The sequence below is a fragment of the Trematomus bernacchii genome, unplaced genomic scaffold, assembly GCF_902827165.1.
Source record: "Trematomus bernacchii unplaced genomic scaffold, fTreBer1.1, whole genome shotgun sequence".
NCBI lineage: Eukaryota > Metazoa > Chordata > Actinopteri > Perciformes > Nototheniidae > Trematomus > Trematomus bernacchii.
In genome coordinates, this window is record NW_022987772.1 from 2,471,075 (window position 1) to 2,495,415 (window position 24,341).

Here is a 24,341-nt window from a genome sequence, read left to right on the forward strand (position 1 = left end):
TGGAAGATCAAGGACAAAACTCCCCAGTTTGAATACTTAATGTCCGGCTCTGACCTGAGGACAAGCAAAGGACTTTTTGCTCCACTGATCTAAACAAACACTAGAGTTAGATATTTGAAACAATTACTATTTATAACAGATAGGAAAGTTTACATTTAGCCAGAAGGTTTATTACCTGGGCGGGTTACTATACCCATCCCCCTACCTGAGGAAGACAAAAGGACATAGGAGAGGCCAACTCCTCTCTTTTCCTCTCATCTCTGTAACCCCCTTTTTGTATTCTCTCAAATCCTTATCACCTTAGCCTTTTCCTCTCTGTACTTTTATTTCATTAGTTCTTAGTTTAGTATTAAACATTTCACTTAAATGGCTTTTCTTTTGTAAATAGTATATCCTCCAGCCACCTCCCCCAGGTCCACCGCTGTGTTCCCTCCTTTATTCCAGCACAGCAGCCACCGCTCATCGGTTCAGTAAGACAATGCAGTCCGTATGCTTGGTATGGTCATTTTCAGTTATTGATTTAAAGGTCACCTATTAAGCTAAATCCTCGTCTTCAGTGTCTCTTCTACATCAACATCTGTCCCCTCTTCTTCATGTCTCTTCTACACAACATGTGTCCCCTCTTCTTCATGTCTCTTCTACATCAACACTGTGTCCCCTCTTCTCATGTCTCTTCTACATCAACATGTGTCCCCTCTTCTTCATGTCTCTTCTACATCACCATGTGTCCCCCTCTTCTTCATGTCTCTTCTACATCAACATGTGTCCCTCTTCCTCATGTCTCTTCTACATCAACATGTGTCCCCTCTTCTTCATGTCTCTTCTACATCAACATGTGTCCCCTCTTCTTCATGTCTCTTCTACATCAACATGTGTCCCCTCTTCATGTCTCTTCTACATCAACATGTGTCCCCTCTTCTTCATGTCTCTTCTAATCAACATGTGTCCCCTCTTCCTCATGTCTCTTCTAATCAACATGTGTCCCCTCTTCTTCATGTCTCTTCTACATCAACATGTGTCCCCTCTTCTTCATGTCTCTTCTACATCAACATGTGTCCCCTGTTCTTCATGTCTCTTCTACATCAACAGTGTCCCCTCTTCTTCATGTCTCTTCTACATCAACATGTGTCCCCTCTTCTTCATGTCTCTTCTACATCAACATGTGTCCCCTGTTCTTCATGTCTCTTCTACATCAACATGTGTCCCCTCTTCTGTTCTTCTTATGTCTCTTCTACATCTCTTCATACATCAACATGTGTCCCCTCTGTCTGAAAAGGAGCTGATCAGATTTTGGCCACTTTATGATTCAATAAACGATTTTTGGCTTGTGTACCCATTAACCAATCAGCAACCAAGGTAACCAGTATTTGCTAATATTCAGTTCAGATAGATCTGATTCTTCTCACAACCAAGACAGTTTGAAAAGAGGAGCAGTGGCTCAGTCAGTAGGGGCTTGGACTGAGAGCCTACGTGCGTGTTTGGTCCCGGAAGGAGAGAAGTGAATTGTTTGTTTTTGTGTGATTCTCGTTTGTTTCGTCCAACGTATAGTTTGTTTTTTTTGTTCGTAGTTCCCCCCCCCAAACAGCTTTGCTGTCTGGGGGTTTCCCCCGACCTGTGTGTTTTTCTTTTTGATGGATATACTGGCAACGAAAACTGGAATGGCTTTATCAACTGCATCACGGATCACGGACATTGACACATTACAGCGGAGTGTGGAGAGGGATGGAAAAACTGTGAATGAACAAGGAAAGGACAATGACAACGAGAATACGAGCGGGACAAAATGGAAAAACAGGAGTAGGGAACAAAAAGAGGTGAGAGAGGAGTTGAGTGGGTGGTGGAAGGGAGGAAATATAGAGAGCTTACTGTGGTGGTGGCGGTGGAAAGCGGAAAAGCAGTGGTATCTGTAATGGATCTGCTAAAAGGAGTTAAAAAAGAATGTGGAGAGGTGATGGGGTGCAGGGTGAAAGGAGATGGCCTATATGAAGTGACAATGGCTGATGAAAAAGGAAAAAATAAAATAATGGATGGGATAAGGATAAACGGAGCCATGGTGCGGGGCAGAGACTGTATGATAAAAGAACTTACAGTATCATTCCTTAACATACCGGCTTACATTTTGGATACCACAATTAAAGGCAGATTGGCAATGTGGGGGGTTCTGCCTGTCTCGGCAATAAAGAGAAGAGTGTGGCCAGGCACAAAGGTTGCTGATGGGACGAGGTTCCTGCGGGTGAAGTTCAACAAGGAAGTAACGTCACTCCCGTACTCAACCAGATTTGATACTCTCGAGGGTCCGGAGTACTTCAGGGTGATCCATAAACAAGTGCCGGTCTGCAGGTTGTGCATAAGGCCAGGGCATTTATATAAAGAATGCCCTGAGTTCAGATGCTATAAATGTGCCAAGCAGGGACACTATGCCCGGGACTGTGTGGCTCGGGAAGAGGGGGCGAGTGGAGCCAGGGGGAGAAGAAGTGCCCAGGCGGAAAAAAACTGAGAATGAAATTGAGGAAGAGGAGGTGGAAGTCAGGAAGAGAGTGAAGAAGAGGGCAGAAGTGATGAGGCTGGGAGCAGTTTAAACAAAGAAGCTGTGGCTGCTGTTGCGGCTATATTTGTTGCTGCTGCTGCAAAGAGAGCCGCTGATACGGCTGCCGCTGACGATGGAGGAGACGGAGGGAGGAAGAAGGGGAAAGCAGACTACGGAGGTGCGTGTAGTAGTGGAGCCAATGCTGCTGCTGTTCCAGCTGCTGATGTTCCTGCTGCTATGGATGCTGGAAAGGCTGCGAGGAGTGGTGAGGGTTTGGTGGATACTGAGGCGGATGCTGATGTGGATGTTGATCCGGGTGCGGATGCTGATGCGGAGGCTTGATTGCGGATGTGGAAGCTAAACCTGATGCTGGAGGAGGAGCTGTCGGTGAGAGGGAAGGAGGAGAGGGAGCAGGAGATGGAGGAGGTGATGGTGGAGACGGGGGACAGACTGCTGAGGAAATGGAGGTCAGTTCGGTCGTGTCTGACATGGAGGAGGGAGGAGACTACGAGGAGAACGAGTCTGATGGAGAAGAGGTGGAGATGATGGGACCTCTGGGGGGGAAGATCTTCGGAGAGACAAACGCTGTGATAAGAGCAGAGGAATAAGGAGAGAATCCAGCAGGCTAAATGCAAAGAGGAAAGTAGAGAAGGATAAGGAGGTGGAGAAAAGACGGGTGAAAACAGTCAGGAGGAGCTACAAAGTGTCTGGAAAAAAAAATGAATAGAATGAATACAATTACAACTTTCATAACACTCGTAATGGTGACAATTTCCTCCTTCAATGGAAATGGGCTGAGGTCCAAGGACCGGAGAGAGCAGGCCTTAATAATATGTGACTCAGACATTATATGCTTGCAGGAGGACACATTGGGATGAGAGGTGTGTGGAGGATGTAAGGAAAGAGTGGATGGGAGAAATGTATGTAAATAATGGGAGTGTGGGTGCTAGAGGGGTGTGCAATATTAATTAAAGCAGGGGTGGTAACGAATATAAGGAAAGTGGAGGATGATGGTGTTGGGAGAATGGTTGGGATAATGTTCGAGTGTATGGGGAAACTTTAGATTAGTTAACGTATATGCACCGAATGAGGTTAGAAGGAGGAGGGAGTTTTTTGAAGGGTTAGAGGGTACATGTGGGGGAAACTGTATGATTGTTGGTGACTTTAATGTGTGGTGTTCGAAACTGGATGTGTCTGTTAATATGGGTTTTAATAGTGATTCATCACGTGGTGCTCTCAAAACAATAATGGGGACAAATGGACTGCTGGATGTGTGGAGGGAAAGGAACAGTAGGGAGCGGGGTTTTTCTAGGGAATAAAGTGGTGGGAGGTATATTAAACAGAGTAGAATAGATTTAGTGTGGAGTAATTTAGGGGAGAAATTGGCAGATTGGGTATAGGAAATACTGCCATGAGTGTATCATAACATCTTGAGTTTCTGCATTGGAACAGGTGATGAAGGAAAGAGGAGGTGGAGTGGTGCCTAAATGCCTGTCTGCTGAAGGATGATGGATATAAGTTAAAGTGAGAGAATGTATGGAAAAAAGGGGAGGTTTGAATGGTGAGGATGTGGGGGGTGTGTTGGGAGGGATTTAAAAATGAAATAAAAGGGATAAGTATAGGATTTGTAAAAATAGGAATAAAATAGAAAGAGAGAAAGAGAAAAAGGTTAGGGAAGAGTTACATTTAGAGGCTCAAAGGGTAGATATAGAAATAGGGAGAGATCTGGATGAGTATAGTCGTCTGAAGGATGAGCTGGGGGAGATAGAGAAGAGAAAATGTAGAGGGGCTATAGTTAGAAGTAGGCTAGGTATGCAGTTGAAGGAGAGAAAAGTACAGGGTTTTTTTTGGCATTAGAGAAGTAAAGCAGAGAAAGAATAATATAGAGCAGGTTGAAGGAAAACCTTTTATAGGGAGTTATTTGAGGCTGAGGAGATTGATAGGGAGAGCTTTAGAACAGGTGATAGATAGTATGGAAGCTAGGTTGAGTGATGAAAGGTAGGGAAATGTGTGAGGGGGAGATAGGACTAGGGGAGATAGAGTTAGCAATAGCAGGGTTAGGAATAAGAGTCCAGGGATAGATGGTCTGACATCCGAGTTCTATATAGAGTTTAGGGAGGGGCTGGCGCCAATACTCCTTAAAATCTACAGGAGCCTGGAGGAGAGGGAGGAATTGCCGGCCGGTATATCTACAGGGATTATTAGTATATTGTTTAAGAAAGGAAATAGGAATAAATTAGAAAACTATAGACCACTTAGTATGTTAAACACGGATTATAAAGTGCTAGCACGGGTGTTAGCGAATAGAATTAAGAGGGTTATAAAATCAGTAGTGGGAAACACACAGGCGTATAGTATTCCAGGGAGAGATATTTGTGACACTATTAGTAGTATTAGGGACACAATTAGTCACATGAAGGAGGGTATAGGTGGGATAGTAGTTAGTTTAGATTTAAATAAAGCTTTTGATAGGGTTAGTCATGGATTTTTGTATAGAGTGTTAGAGAAGGCAGGATTTGGGAAAAGATTAATAGGGTGGGTAAGGAGGATTTATAGTAGTGCAGTCAGTTGCGTTAAAATTAATGGGGTGGTAACCAATGTGTTTAAGTTAGGGAGGTCGGTCCGGCAAGGATGCCCTCTCTCAGCAATGCTGTACGCGCTGTCAGCCGAGCCCCTCGCGACTCTGCTGCGGCAAAACAGGTTTATAAAAGGAGTGGAGGTGCCAGGAGGGGGGGTTAGTTTAGTTTATCAGTATGCAGACGACACCAACATTACAGTTAAAGATAGGGAAAGTGTTAGGGAAGTGTTGAAGACAGTCAGTTTGTATGGTAGGGCATCAGGAGCTAGGGTGAATTTAGATAAATCAGAGATTATGTACATAGGACAGGTGAGGGATAGGAGTTGTGATATAGGGTTGAAGGAAAATAAGGACTATTTTAGGGTGTTGGGGATCAATTTAGGGATTAAAGAAGTGGAGGGTAGAGACAGACAGTATGTAGAGTTAATTAATGGAATAGTGAAGACGTTGAGGTTTTGGAAGATGAGGGGGCTTAAGTTGAGGGGGAAGATAGCTGTAGTGAATGGGTTAATCATGAGTAGGGCACTTTATATAATGACGGTTTTAGATGTGCCGGATAGTGTAGTGAATGAAATAGATAAGATAGTTAGTGAGTTCATATGGGATGGGAGGGGGGTAAGGATAGCTAGAGAAGTGCTAGAAAATGAGTGTAGGGATGGAGGTTTACAGCTGATAAACTTAAGAAGGAAAATTAAAGCAATTAGGATTAAAATGATGGTTCGCTATTTGGGAAATAAGGAAGATCAGTTATGGAAAATATTCTTAAAGGAACAAATAAATAAATGTGGAGGATGTGGTGATAGTGCTATTTTTATGGTGCTAAGAAAGGGGATGTTGAAAGGTTTGAGTGCTTATCAAAGGGAAGTAATGAGTGCATGGGGTGAGTTTTTGAAGTATGTTAGGTATGAGTGTGTGAATGTGCAGCAGGTGTGGGAGCAGCCGATCTTCCTTAACCCTAGGATCACTCATGAGAAGTGTTCCTTATTCAATCTGCCGATGTGGAGAGCGGGGATGAGGAGGGTTAAGGATTTAGTTTTAGAGTATGTACCAGGCTTTATGAAGGCACAGGTGATAGTGGAGGAGGTTAGGGAAATAGATGAAGTGATGTATCCAGGGACAGCTGAACGAATGATGGAAGAAATCAAAGATGGAATGCCGAGTGAATGGTTAACAATGATTGAGAGTGAGATCGTTATAGGAAAGGAGAGTGTGGTTGATTTATTTGTGGGGAAAGAGGATGTCAATGTTAAAATAGAAGATGTTAAAACAAAAAATATGTATAAATGGTTAAAAGGGGATGTTATTAGGAGACCTGCATCAGAGAGAGTATGGACGAGTGTTGTGAACGGTCTGACTGGAAGAAGAATGTGGGAGAATGTGAAAATTAAATGGGAACAGTATTGAATGTGAACATTTTGATTTTTTGTTGAGACATAATAGGGTGTTTAACAATCTGATAATTAGTCATTTTGAGGAAACTGTTGAGAGAGAGTGTGATGTTTGTAGAGACCAGGTTGAAACATGTTTGCATGAGTTTGTTGAATGTAGAGAGCTTGGTGTTTTTTTTGGAAGGATGAAAGAGTTAATTGGTAGATGTTGGAATGAATGGTATGTGAGAGAAATGGATTGGAAGGAGCTGTGGCTGTTGGTGTGATTGAGAAGAAGGATGAATGCAATGTGAATCTGTTAAACTATGTTCTGAGCCACGCCAGGCGTGCGTGTCCAGATAAGGAGGAACATTGCCCATTTCGAAGGTAAAATGTCTGACGTGTGGCACATAATGAAGAGGACAACAAAAAGGGACATAAACCTTGTTCTCATACACGTGAAAAATGACATATTTTGTGAGGATTTTGTAATGGCAGCAAATTAATTGAGATGGATGAGGAGGGAGCTCTGTGCTTCAACTTTGAAAAGTGACATAAGACACACTACTTTTCAGTGAAATAATGACAGTATATGTCATTTTTTGTATGCGTTTCATACATTATATGCAGAAAGTACTTTATGTAATTGTGATGAACTGTTAAATGTCTATTTTTGATAATAAAAGATAAAAAAAAAAAAAAAAAAAAAAAAAGTAGGGGGCTTGGACTGTGAGCTGTAGGGTCCCCCGGTTCAAGTCCCCGAACAGACGTAAAATATGGAGTGTGGACTGCTACTTGGAGAGGTCCCAGTTCACCTCCTGCCCTGCCGTGGTGCCCTTGAGCAAGGCACTGGACAACCCCCCCACCGTGCATTTATGTGTGACCTTTAAAGAGGGTTTCATCCCTCCAATTCTATTCTATTCAGTAGGGAGCCTGGGGCCACAACTTCTCTGTGGAAACAGCTGTGGTTTAAAACAAGCATTTAGGCTGATGGTGAGCACATTACCTCCTCCTCAAGGACGTTGTTCTGCAGCAGAAACACATCCAGTATTTGTTCCACTCGGCCCGGGGGTCGTAGGAACAGCAGAATTTTTCCCTTTATTCGCCACTTTAGAAGCCTTCTCAATTTATCGATGATAAGGCCAAAGGAAGAGAGGTGAAGCACCTTCACCACCACGTGAGTGTGTGTGACCTCCAGCGGCTCCAAGATGCTCAGGCCTTCATCAGTGATGTGGACGACAGACAACAGGCCGTCCAGGAGCAGCGCTGTGGAGCAAAGAGCTGGTCATCTGTTGCATTGCTGCTAACACAGCTTCATCATCTTCAATGTCACACCACTTTAGCTCAGAGCTAATGTTCATCTAATGTCATTCACTTTGGAGCCTCACTGGGATGTACCAGTTTATATCCTTCACCTTTTATTTGTAATGTTTAATTATTGTTCCGTCCCCCTGTGATCTTTCTGGATGTGAGCGTGCGTAATTATTTTCTCATTCACAAGACTGCTGAAATGTTTGTAATCTGCAGCCAGAGCAGCTTGACTGTGTCCGGTCTCATGTCTGAGTGATTCTCTAGATGTGTGAAGAGTTCTCTAAAGCTTTTAGGGCGTAGAAAGTCTAACTTATAAATGTTGTTGTCTGTCGTTTTGTTTTGTACATGCTTCAGCCAGACTGACAATGTAAAGAGCAGAAAGAGCAAGAGATGGATAACAAAGTCATAATTAATCAAACTGCTAGCTGAGAGTGAGAGTTAGCGTTGAGTTAGCACTGTTAGCAGCTAAACATGCTGTGGACTGACAGGTCACAGTTTAAATGTCTTTAATATCCAGTGAGGAGACTGCAGAGGACCCAAAGAAAATCCAACTCAGTATTTAGAGCTGCATTGCATCGTATGCTTCAATAATGATGTCATGAAACACATCCACTAAATGGATGTTTTAATCATTTCATTCTTACTTCTTTTGGGGACACGACTATTTTGAATGTAAAGAACAGATTTGGTGTCTGAATTATCTTATCAAGGTTCAAGGTTCAAGGTTCAAGGTTCTTTATTTAGTCATACGTACATAGCTACAGTGCAGTTGTGCCGATGAAAATCTTGTGTCACAGGCTTCTCCAACAGAGCAACACAAAACACAGATACACAGAAAAATATAGTGCAAGTAAATAGTAAATAGTAATACAAAAAGAAATAGTTTAAAAAAAGTGAAATAGTGAAATAGTGCAATAAGAGTCTATATGCAAGTTATTGAAATAGGATATATAGGTAAATAGATAAATAATTTTTAAATATTTGTTAAGTAGCAGCCAGATGAATATTAGGGATGTTGTTTCAACTGTTCAGGTGTTAACAGATTTTGCTTCAACAGTTCTGGTGGTTAACAGTCTTATTGTCTTTGTTAAACTAGTTAACTTTTGAACAGTAGTGGATGGTATAAGGTGCTAAACATTATATAAGTGTATTTGTTAACACTGCAGATGTCTTTACCATCCTCTGTCTCGCTGTGTGGCAGGTGGAGCTGGCAGACGGCAGCTTCATCAGAACTCTTCACGTCGAACAGCGGCCCTGCTGCCTGCTTGCCAGCTGATTGGAGGAGGCTCTCATCCCAAGTGGCCGCCCTGTACAGAAGCTCCGCCTCCTGAGCCATGACGAACACCAGGCCAGTCGAAGCACACTGGAACATACCTGGACCAGGACACCTGAACCTGTAGACACACAAGAGACAAGTTACTACAACAAGCCTTCACTGGCCTGTGTTCTGACTGACAGGTGTTCATCCAGCTGGAGTCTGACCTGGAGGAGGGTTTGTTGAAAGATCTGAAACACCTGATGATTACAGGAGCATCACTGAAGATGTGTCCACATGCATCAGAATGTGTGTAAACACATTTTCATTAAATTAACAAAATGTCTAGTCCAGCGAGGATCTAGACTGGTACAAGAAAACAATCCTACACACAGAGGCATTATCTTATTGATGTCTGCTGGAAAGAGATTGGATGCAGTACCTCAAGGTGAAAGACTTGAAATTAAACACAATTAAATCAATATATATTTTCAATGTGTTTAAAATAATATTTGGTCATGTTATAGGATTACCTGTATGAAGACTCAGTTGTGTGTTCAGGTGAGAAGGATTCAGGAGCCTGGAACAAACAAAGTTATTTATTTTATTAGAAATCAAGTTAAGTTCTAGCTTCAACTCTCAACTGCTCCTCTCTCACCTTTCTGTCTGTCTTCACTTCCTGTTCCACATCGGAGTCACCTGATGGAGAGAAGAGGTGACAGAGAACAATAATAATAAAACTATAATAATTATTGTACTATAAATACCTTTTAAGATCAGATGTATTGTACAATATCTTGATGAATGGAGGGTATGGTTCAGTACTCACAGTTCTTCTGTATCTTGGCTCTGATTGTCTCGTCATTGATCCTGCAGGGATGAACACAATCCAACAGTTTGAGATCAAGTTAAAATAATAGTTTGTTCTTTGAGTTAGTCAGCTTCAGAGTCCTGACTGATCCAATGCTTTACATCACATCATATCTTCTCTGCAAACACTACGACTGACTGCGCACAGCTCTCAGCTGCATTAGAGAATTCACTAGGCATTAGTCCAGGAACATAGAAAAACAAACAGACTTCCTTTTTAACTGTAACATCCCATTTGTCTGTTAATGAGTTGCTCCTGACTGAAATGTGGCGTTGCATTGTCAGCTTGTATTATATTGCTTGATAATAATGAAAGTAAAGAAACACAAGATGAACAAAAGGAGAAACTGCAGACAAATGGTAACAGCCATGATTTGTTGTGCTAAGCTAGGCTACGCCTGGAAGGTGGAACTGGAGAGATTCCCCAGTGAGAGGAACACCTCCACCTCCCTGTGTTTAATACAATACTGCTGAACCAGCAGAGAGTCCACCCCTTACTGACCTGAGAGTCTCCAGTCTGCAGTCTGGACTCTCCAGAAGATCTCTCAGCAGCTCCACTCCTGAATCCTGCAGCTTGTTCTCTCTCAGGTCCAGATCTCTCAGGTAGGAGGGGTTGGACTTCAGAGCTGAGGCCAGAGCAGAACAGCTGATCTCTGACAACCTGCAGCGCCTCAGTCTGAATAAAGAACACATGATCACATGGTTAGTTTAAACTATTCAGTCAGTATAAGCATCTTTTAGCTTCATAAAAATGTTGGAAGAAGCAAATACTGAATATATGTTTTGTGTTTGATTGGAAATACTTATTAATTGTACTCCTTTGTCTTTTATATAATGTAGTAAAATGAAGCTTGATGGAGGTTCAGTGTGAATTATGCAGAGTATAATTCTTATTGTAATGTTTACATTTAAAGCTGAACATTGCTCTGCCACTGTCAGGGAAAGAAACCACAGAAGAAGAAAACAGACTTTAGCATCAAGATACTCCGTGAGGATCAGGATCATATCAGCCTGATGTCTGCAGCTCAGAGTCAACACAACTCTCACATATTCATCTCAGCACAGAAGTTAAAGATGGAGAACTGACCTGAGATCCTCCAGTCTGCAGTCTGGACTCTCCAGAAGATCTCTCAGCAGCTCCACTCCTGAATCCTGCAGAGCGTTGAGACTCAGGTCCAGATCTCTCAGATGTGATGGGTTGGACTTCAGAGCTGAGATCAGAGCAGAACAGCTGATCTCTGACAAACTGCAGCCCTCCAGACTGAATAAAGAAAACATGATGTAAGTTTAGAAAAACAAAGTTTCAGCTTAAAATATTCAAGGTTCAATAATCTGTTTATAGCTGGAGAAGTAGAGAATGTAGGAGTTTATAAAGTGGACATCCTGACAGGTTAAAAACTGTAAGATCCAGAAAGAGAAAAGAGCTCTCATTAATATGAAAGACAACGTGCTTCACCTTCAATAAAAAGTGGAGACTTCACATCTGAACCTCTGCTCCATCTACACTAACTCATGATGTGCAGCCAGACTAATACAAACCCACTGAAACTGATTCAACTCAAGATCACACACTTTACAAATATGACAAATATGTCGGGATGAATTTAGAAGAAATGTGATAAAAAATAGACAGAGAATATTTATTTCAGAAATAGTGGAGCCATACATCCAAAGCATCTTCAGTTTAAACTCCTCACTCAGTATGAGCATCATGTAGCTTCATACAAATGTGAGAAACAGCTAAAACTGAACATATTTGTCAGTGTTTGATAGTTTTAATATAAAATATTTAATTATTGTATTCATGTGTTTATAATGTCATTTATTTAAAACACATGATGGAGAATATAAGATGAATTTGAGGTTTTTAGGAGGTTCAGAGTGAATTATGCAGTTTGATTTTTCCTTAAAGAGCAACTTGCAGGTTAGAGACCCCAGTGAATAAATGTGTAGGAAAATGATGTATACACTAGATTTTCAAAACAATATACATAAATAAACACTACAGTGACATCTGGCGTGGTTTCTGTAAGACATTTTTACTTCCGCATAAAAGAAGACCACCCGCGTGTGACGTCACATGAGGGAGAGCGGCCGGTCTAACGTATTAATAAACATGGATCACAATGCTACTTTTGACACAGAAGAGGTTGAAAATGTATATTCGAATGCATATGACGGACCACAACCTTATAATGATGAGCCTGCTAGGCGTCCAAGAGACCAGGAGCAGCCAAGGATTAGAAGGAATAACGGCCATCGGAGAGAAATGGAGCTGTGGTGTGAGGAGAACCAGTGGAGAACAGGGCAGCTGTCTTGGTGAGTGACCGGCGTTAGCTACAGTTCATGTTAGCTAACGTCGGTCACATCACAACATTGTAAAGTTAGCTATCATATATCAGGCTATAACTAAAGTAGTATTGATCATATAGAAACGTTACTGGCAGGACTGTTGATACTGATCCATGACAGAAACTAATGCGCAAGTATCAGCCGTATCTCGCGTTACCTAATGCAACTCCACACTACGTCTGACAGTGCTGTGTACCGGAGGGGGAGAGAGAGGAGCGAAGGGGGGGAGAGAGAGGAACGAAGGGGGGGAGAGAGAGAGGAGCGAAGGGGGGGGAGAGAGAGAGGGAGCGAAGGGGGGGAGAGAGAGGGAACGAAGGGGGGGTTAGAGAGAGGGACGAATGGGGGAGAGAGAGAGAGAGAGGAACGAAGGGGGGAGAGAGAGAGAGGAGCGAAGGGGGGAGAGAGAGAGGAACGAAGGGGGGAGGGAGAGAGGAACGAAGGGGAGAGAGAGAGGAGCGAAGGGGGGGAGAGAGAGAGGAGCGAAGTGGGGGAGAGAGAGAGCGAGGAACGAAGGGGGGAGAGATGAGAGGAGAACGAAGGGGGAGGTGAGAGACGGAGAGGAGCGAAGGGGGGATTCAGGATCCTATCAGCCTGATGGTCTGCAGCTCAGAGTCAACACAACTCTCACATATTCATCTCAGGCACCAGAAGTTTTAAGATGGAGAACTGACCGAGCCCCTCCAGTCTGCAGTCTGGACTCTCCAGAAGATCTCTCAGCAGCTCCACTCCTGAATCCTGCAGAGCGTTGAGGACTCAGGTCCAGATCTCTCAGATGTGATGGGTTTGGACTTCAGAGCTGAGATCAGAGCAGAACAGCTGATTCTCTGACAACTGCAGCTCTGCAGACTGAATAAAGAAAACATGATGTAAGTTTAGGAAAAACAAAGTTTCATCTTAAAATATTCAAGGTTCAATAATTGTTTATAGCTGGAGAAGTAGAGAATGTAGGAGTTTATAAAGTGGACATCCTGACAGGTTAAAAACTGTAAGATCCAGAAAGAGAAAAGAGCTTCTCTATAATATGAAAGACAACGTGCTTCACCCTTCAATAAAAGTGGAGACTTAACATCTGAACCTCTGCTCCATCTACACTAACTCATGATGTGCAGCCAGACTAAACAAACCCACTGAAACTGATTCAACTCAAGATCACACACTTTACAAATATGACAAATATGTCGGGATGAATTTAGAAATGTGATAAAAAATAAATAGAGAATATTTATTTAGGAATAGTGGACCCATACATCCAAAGCATCTTCAGTTTAAACTACTCAGTCAGTATGAGCATCATGTAGCTTCATACAAATGTGAGAAACAGCTAAATCTGGAAATATTTGTTAGTGTTTGATAGTTTTAATATAAATATTTAATTATTGTATTCATGTGTTTATAATGTCATTTATTTAAAACATGATGGAGAATATAAGATGAATTTGAGGTTTTTAGGAGGTTCAGAGTGAATTATGCAGTTTGATTTTTCCTTAAAGAGCAACTTGCAGGTTAGAGACCCCAGTGAATGAATGTGTAGGAAAATGATGTATACACTAGATTTTCAAAAGAATATACAAAAATAAACACTACAGTGACATCTGGCGTGGTTTCTGTAAGACATTTTTACTTCCGCATAAAAAAAGACCACCCGCGTGTGACGTCACATGAGGGAGAGCGGCCGGTCTAACGTATTAATAAACATGGATCACAATGCTACTTTTGACACAGAAGAGGTTGAAAATGTATATTCATAACAGCGTTGTGATGCCAAACAGCGTCAATTCAGACTGACACACATTCACTTAAGGGGAACTGGGGATATGTAGGGATTGAGCATCATGTAGCTTCATACAAATGTGAGAAACAGCTAAAACTGACATTATTTGTAAGTGTTTAATAGTTTTGATAGAAATATGTATTAACTGTAATAAACTGTTTATTATATCATTTATAAAAGAAACCTGATAGAGAATATAAAATGAACTCCAGGTGTTTCAATGTTCAGAGTGAATTATGAAGTGTAGGATTTTCTTGTTGTATTTTAATGTAAAGCTCAACATTAGTCTGCCACAGTCAACACATGTTCTGTAGAATCCCATATGTCTGGTAACAAGTTGCACTGACTAACATGTGGCTTTGCATTGTCAGCTTGCATTATATTGTTCTTGGGAGAATGAAAGAAAAGAAACATAAGATGAACAAAAGGAGAAAACTGCAGACAAATGGTAACATCACATGATTTGTTGTGCTAAGCTAGGCTACGCCTGGAAGGTGGACCTGGAGAGATTCCCCAGTGAGAGGAACACCTCCACCTCCCTGTGTTTAATACAATACTGCTGAACCAGCAGAGAGTCGACCCCTTACTGACCCGAGAGCCTCCAGTCTGCAGTCTGGTCTCTCCAGAAGATCTCTCAGCAGCTCCACTCCTGAATCCTGCAGCTTGTTGTGACTCAGGTCCAGAGCTCTCAGATGTGAAGGGTTGGACTTCAGAGCTGAGATCAGAGCAGAACAGCTGATCTCTGACAACCTGCAGCGCCTCAGACTGAATAAAGAAAACATGATGTAACTTTAGAAAGCAAAGTTCCTAGAAAGGGCGCGAAAGTCATTTCATTCATTAAAATAATAGTGTCTTCATGTCTTGAAGCTGCTGAGTCATATACTGCACCTCAAACAACAAATACATCCAGAGTTACAGTTTCTTTACTTCCTCTACAGAAAAAAGGACAGTGAAAGAAACTCAGAAATCTCAGTTTCAGATGAAGCCTGCTGCAGACCCCACCGGACATCCAAGGAGATAATAAGGTTCTCTAAGGTTTAATAATCGGTGATAATCGGTGATAAGAAGATGCAATTACAGTATGTATACAGATTTCATTGATCATGAGAAATGTGAATAAAAATAGCTCACAGTTTAGATTGTTTAGATTTCAAAATAAGGATTGCATTATCTGTAAATAAATCCCATAAAACAATACATCATTACAAATAACATGAAAGGAACAATGTGAACTTGGTTCAGGCGGCATCCAACTATTCAGGTCACTCACAATAACTTGTCGTGTAAAGGTCATCGCTTTCAGCAAGCCACAGTTGGTATAGTTAAAATAATCCTTGTAGCAATTCACTCTCAACACTGCACTCTGCTTCCAGTCAATTAGCCTTCAACTGAGTCCAGCAAAAGCTTCACATGGATAGTTTGCCGCCCACTCACGGCTTCTGTACATTTGCACTCTTCTCTTTGTTACAGTAATCATACGGGAACAAAATATATTTCTAAAACATGCTTTGAGGAAAAAGATCAGTTGTCTCCTTGCTTGGAGCATAAGTTAAATGAATTTGAATCAAAGCTGGATTCCCCAATAACTACTCGAAGCAGCCAACCGATGTTCTGTAACAGACAGAAGTAACTGTGATTGAGTGGAGCTGGCTATTTTTGAGGTATGGCCTCCTGAGGGGAGAGTGCTGTCCGCTGGAGCAAGTTGCCCTCGTAATGTTTTGTCTGATGGTCTGTCTTCTCAGGGTATTGAGGGCGCTCCATGCTGCCCTAAATGCATTTTGCTGCAGGGAACATTCGGGGCTGTTTGGACGAAGATTGTGAGAAATCAATCTCCAAGTTTGCTGATGCTTCTGGGCAGAAGTGACGAGATAATGTAGACTGTCTCTATATAGTTATCAAGTGCATTATCTTTTTTTTGTGTTGCCTAAATCCACGTTTCTCTTGTTTGAACTTTATAATGACACGCCAATGTTTCGGCAGATACCTGGATAATGCCTACAATCATATATTTCATTTATGTTATATACAATCAGAATAATTTCATAATAATAAATAATATCTCTAAGGTTTAATAATCGGTTCAGAGCTCAAAATGGTTTTAATGTCAGCAATGATGTGGAAAACCCCTCTCCCACTCCGGCCTCCCTCTACCTGCTCCCTCCTCCAGCTCACCTGTGGGAAATCCTTTCCCCCATGAACAAAGAAGCTGGCTGGCCTCATGCAACTCCTGAGAACCAATCGTTTGAGTAAATAATCAGTACGTGTTCCTTTCCTTTGTATTGTATGTTCATAGCAGCTCCAGTAGTTTACCTCCCTATTTTCTGTACCGTTTAGATTTGGTTACTTTATTTCTACATTACATATAATAATGTAGAAAGATAACTGCTTTGCTGGAGTATCATTTGAAGTATGAATGTTATGTTTGAACTAACTAAGATGTGTTGTACTTTCCTACCAGATCAACCAGACAACAATTAAGACAAACAAGAATCAACAAATTACAATGAAACAATGATCTGGAACTCCTGCCTCCATGTGCTCATCTTTAAATCCACTGCGTTGACTGTTTAGTCCTTGAACCAACCACCCTCACCACCCTCCATATTCTTCAAAGGATGTAGATTCAAAACAATTGATAAGCTCAAACTCTCTGCAGCAGTTTTTCTCAGCAACATCTTTGACCTCCTTCATCTCCCTCACAGCTCATCAGTACTGACAGCATCTTCACTGACTCATGGAGCACAGTGAGAGTGAAGGCTGAAAGGATATCTCACATGAGAGCGGTTGGACTTCAGATTCACACATTTACTTTCTCTGCTTTTTGTTGTTCTTTAAAATACTCAGCCATTTAGAAAGAAACATAAAATAATGTAAATGTCTTTGAACTCTTAGTACTAAACTCTGGAATTAGAAATAATATAAATGTTAAATAAATAGAAATCCACATGAACTACAGCCAGTGATCTGACCTGAGAATCTCCAGTTTACAGTTTGGACTCTTTAGTCCAGAACTCAGCATCTCCACTCCTGAATCCTGCAGCTTGTTGGCTCTCAGGTCCAGCTTTCTCAGGTGGGAGGGGTCGCACTTCAGAGCGGAGGCCACGACTTCACAGTCAGAGTCTGAGATTCCACAGTTAGGAAATCTGCAATGACACATATATTACAGCATGTTATTATAAAACAAGGGGAAACATTACATTTACTTCATGCATTTGATAAAAAACATTTAGAATATAATGTTTTGAATAACTCTGATGCTAGTAATTAATATCTTATTGAGTTTGCTGTAAGCTTTTTCAGTGTGATCTGATCCCATGTTTGTCCCGTCGGACCTACCTTCTGCTGTCAGTGAACAGAAATTAAACAAATCGACAATATAAGAGATGTACATAATGATAAGTTAATATATTTGGATGTGCATGACACTGAATGCATAATGTGTTGGCTTCTCAAAGCGTCTAAGAATGTATAATGCACACAAACATATTGAACAAACCAATAAGTTTACATTATTTTCAACAAAACACCATGAAAAATATGTTATCTGTGTATCAGCGTTAAAACACAATCTGACCTCTGTTCTTGGTGGGATTATGTAGGTCTTGTTTTAAAAGAGTCAACATAAATCAGATATTACTCTGTGTCTGATTGAACTATTAAGAAACTGCAGTAATGTAATAATAACTTTACTGCATTCACTGATATCTGTGAAATACTGCTGTATGTTGTGATCACATGTTGCTGTGATAAATCATAGGTCCTTCAGAAAAATGAAGAAAAGAAAAAACTGAAACATTTTTAATTATTAGAATAATTACATTTATCTTTCACAGTATTTGAAACAGCAAAAAGTTGAATAGTGTTTATTAAAAAAATATCCTTAATATCTACATTAGTTTATAAAGTTAATCACATCTGGACTCACACAGCCTCGCTGCAGTTCATCAAATCTGGAATCACTCTCTGTCGTCCCTCCTCTAATGTTCCGTACTTCTCGTGGTCCAACTCATCCAGAACCTCCTCTGACATCTGCAGCATGTAGGCCAGAGAAGACAAGTAGGTCTCTGATGGGTTCTCTGACTTCAGGAACTCTGTGATCTCCTGATGGACTGAGTGGTCCTTCATCTCTGTCAGACAGTGGAAGATGTTGATGCTCCTGTCAAGAGAGATTTCATCACTGTGCATCTTCTTCAGGTTGTTGATGGCTCTCTGGATGGTTTCTGGACGGTTGTCTGTGCGACCCAGCAGGCCTCCTAAGAGTCTCTGGTTGGACTCCAAAGAGAGGCCGTGGAGAAAGCGGACAAACAGGTCCAGGTGGCCATTTTCACTTCTGAGGGATTTCTTCATGGCTCCCTCCAGGAAGACATCCAGGGATGGGTAATCCTGATCACTGTTATACCTGTTGCTATAGTCTCCCTGCAGGAAGTCCTTCAGAACCTCTGTGTTCCTGTTGGTGTAACAGTGCAGCATGTAGACTGCAGCCAGGAACTCCTGAATGCTCAGATGAACAAAGCAGTAGACTGTTTTCTGGAAGATCACTCTCTCACTTTTGAAGATCTGTGTACAAACTCCTGAGTGCACCAAGGCCTCAGTGACATCAAGACCACAGCGCTCCAGGTCTTCTTGGTAGAACATGATGTCTCCTTTCTCCAGATGTTCAAACGCCAGCCTCCCCAGCTTCAGAAGAACCTCCCTGTCAGCCTTCGTCAGCTTCTGTGGACTCGTCTCATGTCCCTCACCATACTTCTGCTTCTTCCTCTTTGTCAGGACCAGCAGGAAGTGGGAGTACATGTCAGTGAGGGTCTTGGGCAGCTGTCCTCTCTGGTCTGTAGTCAACATGTGGTCCAGAACTGCAGCAGTGATCCAGCAGAAGACTGGGATCAGACACATGATGTGGAGACTCCTGGAGCTCTTGATGTGAGAGATGATTCTGCTGGACAGCTCTTCATCACTCGATCTCCTCCTGAAGTACTCCTCCTTCTGGTCGTCAGTGAAGCCTCGTACTTCTGTTACCCTGTCCACACACTCAGGAGGGATCTGATTGGACGCTGCAGGTCGGGAAGTTATCCAGACGAGAGCCGAGGGAAGCAGCTTCCCCCTGATGAGGTTTGTCAGCAGCACGTTGACTGAGGACTGCTGAGAGACATCAGACACAACCTCATTGTTTCTGAAGTCCAGAGAAAGTCTGCTTTCATCCAGGCCGTCAAAGATGAGCAGCACTTTGCAGACAGCCAGCTGCTCTGCTGTGACCTTCTGTAAGGTTGGATGGAAAACATGGAGCAGCCTGAGAAGACTGTACTGCTCACCTTTGATCAGGTTCAGCTCCCTGAAGGAGAGCGGGATCACCAGACTGACATCTTGGTTTTCCAAACCCTCGGCCCAGTCCAGAGTGAACTTCTGCACTGAGAAGGTTTTTCCAACTCCAGCGACTCCGTTGGTCAGGACCGCTCTGATGAGAGGTTGGTCAGGTAAGGCTTTAAAGATGTCCTGGCACTTGATTGGAGTGTCATGGAGGGGCTTCTTCTGGGAAGCTGTCTCCAGCTGCCTCACCTCATGTTGGGTATTAACCTCTTCACTCAGGCCTTGTGTGATGTAGAGCTCAGTGAAGATGCTGTTGAGGAGGGTTTCACTTGTATCAGTTCCTTCAGTCACATGTTCACATCTCCTCCTCAGACTGATCCGATGTTCATCTAAAACCTCCTGCAGACCACTATCTGCTGAAGGAGAAGGAAACGTGTGAGTAATACAAATAAAACAAATAAATAAAAGGGTTCAGAATGAATGTCTTTGCTGTAACAAATGAACCAGGAAGAATCCTGTTTTCAGACATGAAGACCCCAGCAGACAGATATTTAGACTTACTTTGTACAGTGCTGGTCTCACTGGCTCTCTGCACTCCAGCTCTTGTTCTGGATGTGTTCCTCGTCCCTCTGTTGAGATGAACACATCCTTTATAGCGCAGGTATATGTACATAATAAAAACATCTTCCTGTCTGGATTCATAACATAATTTAAAGTTGGACACAGCAAGTTCATCGTATATAGCAACTCACACGTCATCAAAATTAGGGCTGGGCGATATGGCCTAAAAATAATATTGCAATATTTTTAACCTGTATCGCGATAAACACAATATAAATTGAGATATTTAGAAATCCCGTTCCATACCCAACACACCAGTATGAGGATTGTTACATTAAGACATTAAGGGCTAGTCATGATCATTTGCATCTCGTCTTCATCTATTGTACATCGTGGATCACGTCGGAACTTTCAAAACACCAAACACAGTAGCCACACAAATACTCGCTCAGTCTGGTCCACAAAGCCCTGCTCCTCCTCGGGAATAATGCTGAACCAGACGGGCTCGGAGGTAAAGACGGGTGAGGGTGTTTGCGGACGCAAAGGACAGCCATAGACTGTAGAGGACAGCCCGCTAGGGGAAGCAGTGAGGTCTGTTGTGTGTACCATACAGAGTCTATGGTTCATACACATACATTAAAAACACTGAATTAATATGAGGTACTGTAAAGCTTGGCTGCTGATGTTTTCCTTTACTGATTCAACGTCAGCACGTCAGCACGTCAGCACGTCAGCACGTCAGCACGTCAGTGACGACAGTAGCAGAATCTCAACACTGACAGGTTTGTGCGTCAGAGCGTCACACAAATATCTCGATCAAGTTGACATTTTCAAGTTGCGGCTATACGCGGGTACAGGGCCGGCTCGTGGCATAGGCAGTATAGGCGAATCCACCCGCAAATAAGGTGGGAAGAAAAAAAGAATTTCAAAATGTTGTCTCCGTCCTCGGCTCTGTGTGCGTGTGGCACAGCACATTTTGTGTGAGCGAGCGAGACAGAGAGAGGGCACTGGTTACAGGGATTGTTGTTAGCATCCATAGACTGGATATCCAGGGGTGCACATCACTTTTTTAGTGAGTGACTCAGATGAGTACCAGGAGACAGCGTTTGGTACTCACCCCACACGTAGCGTGGTTTTAATAAGTGCAGTCTTCCTCACTATCCTCCTCAGTGTCTCCTTCACTGTCCTCTAGTTCCTCTTCTTGCATGGTAGATGATGAAGATGCTGCAGATGCACCTCCCTGTCCCTGTTTAAGCCTCAGATTTGCATTCTCCAAAACTTGTTGGCAAAACTGTGAAGTCCTTGCATTTCCTGAGGCCAAGTTGAAGGATCAACTACTAAGAAATGAGCACATGACTTGAAGTCATATCTGATTTCAGATGTGGGAAGTAACTAAGTACACTTATTCAAGTACTGTACTTTGGTACAATTTTGAGATACTTGTACTTTATTTGAGTATTTCTATTTTATGCTACTTTGTACTTCTACTCCACCACATTTATGTAATACCTTTAGTTACTTGACAGATCTGGATTAATGATGTGAAATATAATCAAGTCTTAAATCAGACTTTAGTTACACCTGGAGTAAATTCACAACTCGGAAGCTGCACAGCATCGAACCGCAAGACCCTGCAGCGCATCGTGAACACAGCTGAGAGGATCATTGATGCCTCACTCCCATCCCTCCTGGACATTTACAACACCCTCCTCGCCCGCAAAGCACTCAGCATTGCTGGTGACCCCACCCATCCCTCCACCTGCCTCTTCACCCTCCTTCCTTCAGGGAGGAGGCTCCGCAGCCTGAGGTCGAGCACCACCCGACTAAAACACGTTTCTTCCCACCAGGCTGTCAGGAGGCTGAACTCTCTTCCCTCGTTGTTTTTCAACAAGATATCAAGACACAAAATGTGCTCTACCAAATGGTGCCACTGGCAGTTAAAGGGTTAACAACATCCTGCCCACCAAGTTCTTACTCTTGTTATTTTCCATCTGAAAAAGATCTATTCAAAAAGATGTTTCTGACCCACGCCACGCAGGTTTAACTTTCTTCTTCTTTGTTTCTGTACTGCGCTCATGTAGTTACGAAATAACAGTTTAGATGATCAGATAACATAAACACTGAATCCTCTTCAGGTCAGTTCACCGGAGAAACAGACTCTCACTTTGTTTCTGAGGGTCCAGGTTGATCCCTGAAGTCCAGAAGTCTGTCTGTAGACCGGTCACTCTTCAGAGACAGAGAGCTGGGGACTGAAGATGTGTCCTCCTTCTCATCTTTTGAATCACTCATCTTCTCCAGTCTGACAGATACACCAGTAACACTGCACACACACACACACACACACACACACACACACACACACACACACACACACACACACACACACACACACACACACACACACACACACACACACACACACACACACACACACACACACACACACACACACACACACACACACACACCACACACACACACAACACACACACAACACACACACACACACACACACACACCACACACACACACAACACACACACACACACACACACACACACACACACACACACACACACACACACACACACACACACACACACACACACACACACACACACACTACACACACACACACACACACACACACACACACACACACACACACACACACACACACACACACACACACACACACACACACACACACACACACACACACACACACACAATTTTACATTACAATTTAATAAAAAACATCATAATGACAAACCTTGGTTTCAATACAACACATAAGTCAGACTTCTCACAGGTTGCTCATGTAACTATCATAGGAGGCTGTGGCTCAGTGAGGGAGTGCGCTGAACTTCTGATTACTGCAGTCAGCATGTCGTGGGCTTGCCCACATCCTGTCGCTCTGGATAAAAGCAGAGATTGCAAAAGTACACACACCTTTACTCAAGTAGAAGTACAGATACTCGTGTTTAAAAATACTCTGGTAAAAGTAGAAGTACTGACTAAACTTCTTTACTCAAGTAAAAGTAAAGAGGGCTTTGAAATGTACTTCAGTAAAAAGTACCCATAACTAGCAGCTGTTTTAAAGAGTACCTGACCTCCCTTTATATTAATAGAACAATAATGTCATTGTTAGCTAATGAATGTTTCCATGCTGAACAACGGCAACATGACAACGTTTTCATTGGTCCCTCTTCTTTAGAGAAGACCAGGAAATGATGGATACACGGATCGTGTTCAAATCAATAGGCACGCAATGACTCTAAATAATAATGATCACGCCACCAAACACACATTCAAACTAAAGTAACCAGCCTGTTTGGGAAATGTAAGAAGTAGAAAGTACAGGTATTTGTGTTCAAAATGTATGAAGTAAAAGTAAAAAGTCGTCAGAAAAATAAGTAGTGGAGTAAAGTACTGATACCAGAAAAATGTACTGAAGTACAGTAACAAAGTATTTGTACTCCACTACTTCCCACCTTTGGATAAAAGCGTGTGATAAGGCAGTGGTCCGCTGCCTGGTATCGATGTTACCGATTAACGTGTGGCCGGGTAACTGGTGATATTCTATAACGGTAGGCAGATGTATCAGGGGCGTGGCCTTTTAGGAGCCATTAGCTGCGTTCACACCAAGTACTTTGCCGTATTTAGTGCCGGCACTCAGAGCCCCAGCACTTATGACCCCAGGGCATTTAGTACAGATCGCGTTCACACCGGAGTACTTTTCCCTAAGGGAAGATTACGCAAATGAGCCGCTGACGTCACTTCGTCTTCTTCTGCTTTGGGTTTACTGGCAGGCAGCAAACAACTTCACGGCGTATACTGCCACCCGGAGTCCCCGGCCGGAAGTCCCCGGAGTTGGGGACTGGCTTCAGTAGAAGCTGCTGGGACTCCCAGCAGCGTCTACTGAAGCCTTCCGAGTAAATCGCCAGAACGCCGACACCTCCTCATCTCCACCGCTCCCATGTTTTGTTTTGTGTTGCCATAAGTTAGTCTCTCTGCATTTGTGCGATGGGCGAATGATAATGCTAATAATGCTAATGCGAGGATAATAAAATGGCGGCTCTACAAAACATTTCAGAGTTGTACGGGGCGTGGTTTGCAATTCGCCCAGCCAACCAGAACTGGGGCACTTTTTTCCCCCAGGAAACTACGATCTCTCAGCAGGCACTAAAAATGGGGGTAAAAGTTCCCGAGATGAAGTGCTCTTTTTGGTGTGAACGCGACATAAGGGGTACTAACGGAACTAAACGCGAAAAGTACGGTGAAAAGTACTCCGGTGTGAACGCGGCTAATGTGGAATAACCAGGAAATACACATTTCGATCGCTTCTTCTGTCGTTTACATTAATCTTTTGGTATATGTGGCTCCATAGGAACACTTTGATGCACATTCAGTACCAGTGTGTGAGGTTGCGGTTGCGATGCCGATAT

The 24,341-nt window shown here is 42.6% G+C and overlaps 1 protein-coding gene across 1 annotated transcript in view; it reads right to left on the reverse strand.

Annotated features, from left to right (window-relative positions):
- Positions 1 to 24,341, reverse strand: part of LOC117496972 (protein NLRC3-like) — a 39,534-nt gene that overhangs the window by 4,289 nt on the left and 10,904 nt on the right. Inside the window, exons 2-13 of the mRNA XM_034148844.1 lie at positions 22,058 to 22,213; positions 19,894 to 19,961; positions 17,957 to 19,748; positions 17,001 to 17,174; positions 14,623 to 14,796; positions 10,996 to 11,169; positions 10,411 to 10,584; positions 9,868 to 9,908; positions 9,697 to 9,737; positions 9,572 to 9,618; positions 8,960 to 9,177; positions 7,479 to 7,738 (exon numbers count right to left, since the gene is read on the reverse strand). Of these exons, the coding sequence (XP_034004735.1) occupies positions 7,479 to 7,738; positions 8,960 to 9,177; positions 9,572 to 9,618; positions 9,697 to 9,737; positions 9,868 to 9,908; positions 10,411 to 10,584; positions 10,996 to 11,169; positions 14,623 to 14,796; positions 17,001 to 17,174; positions 17,957 to 19,748; positions 19,894 to 19,961; positions 22,058 to 22,213 (3,319 nt within the window). The remainder of the gene's footprint in view (positions 1 to 7,478; positions 7,739 to 8,959; positions 9,178 to 9,571; positions 9,619 to 9,696; positions 9,738 to 9,867; positions 9,909 to 10,410; positions 10,585 to 10,995; positions 11,170 to 14,622; positions 14,797 to 17,000; positions 17,175 to 17,956; positions 19,749 to 19,893; positions 19,962 to 22,057; positions 22,214 to 24,341) is intronic.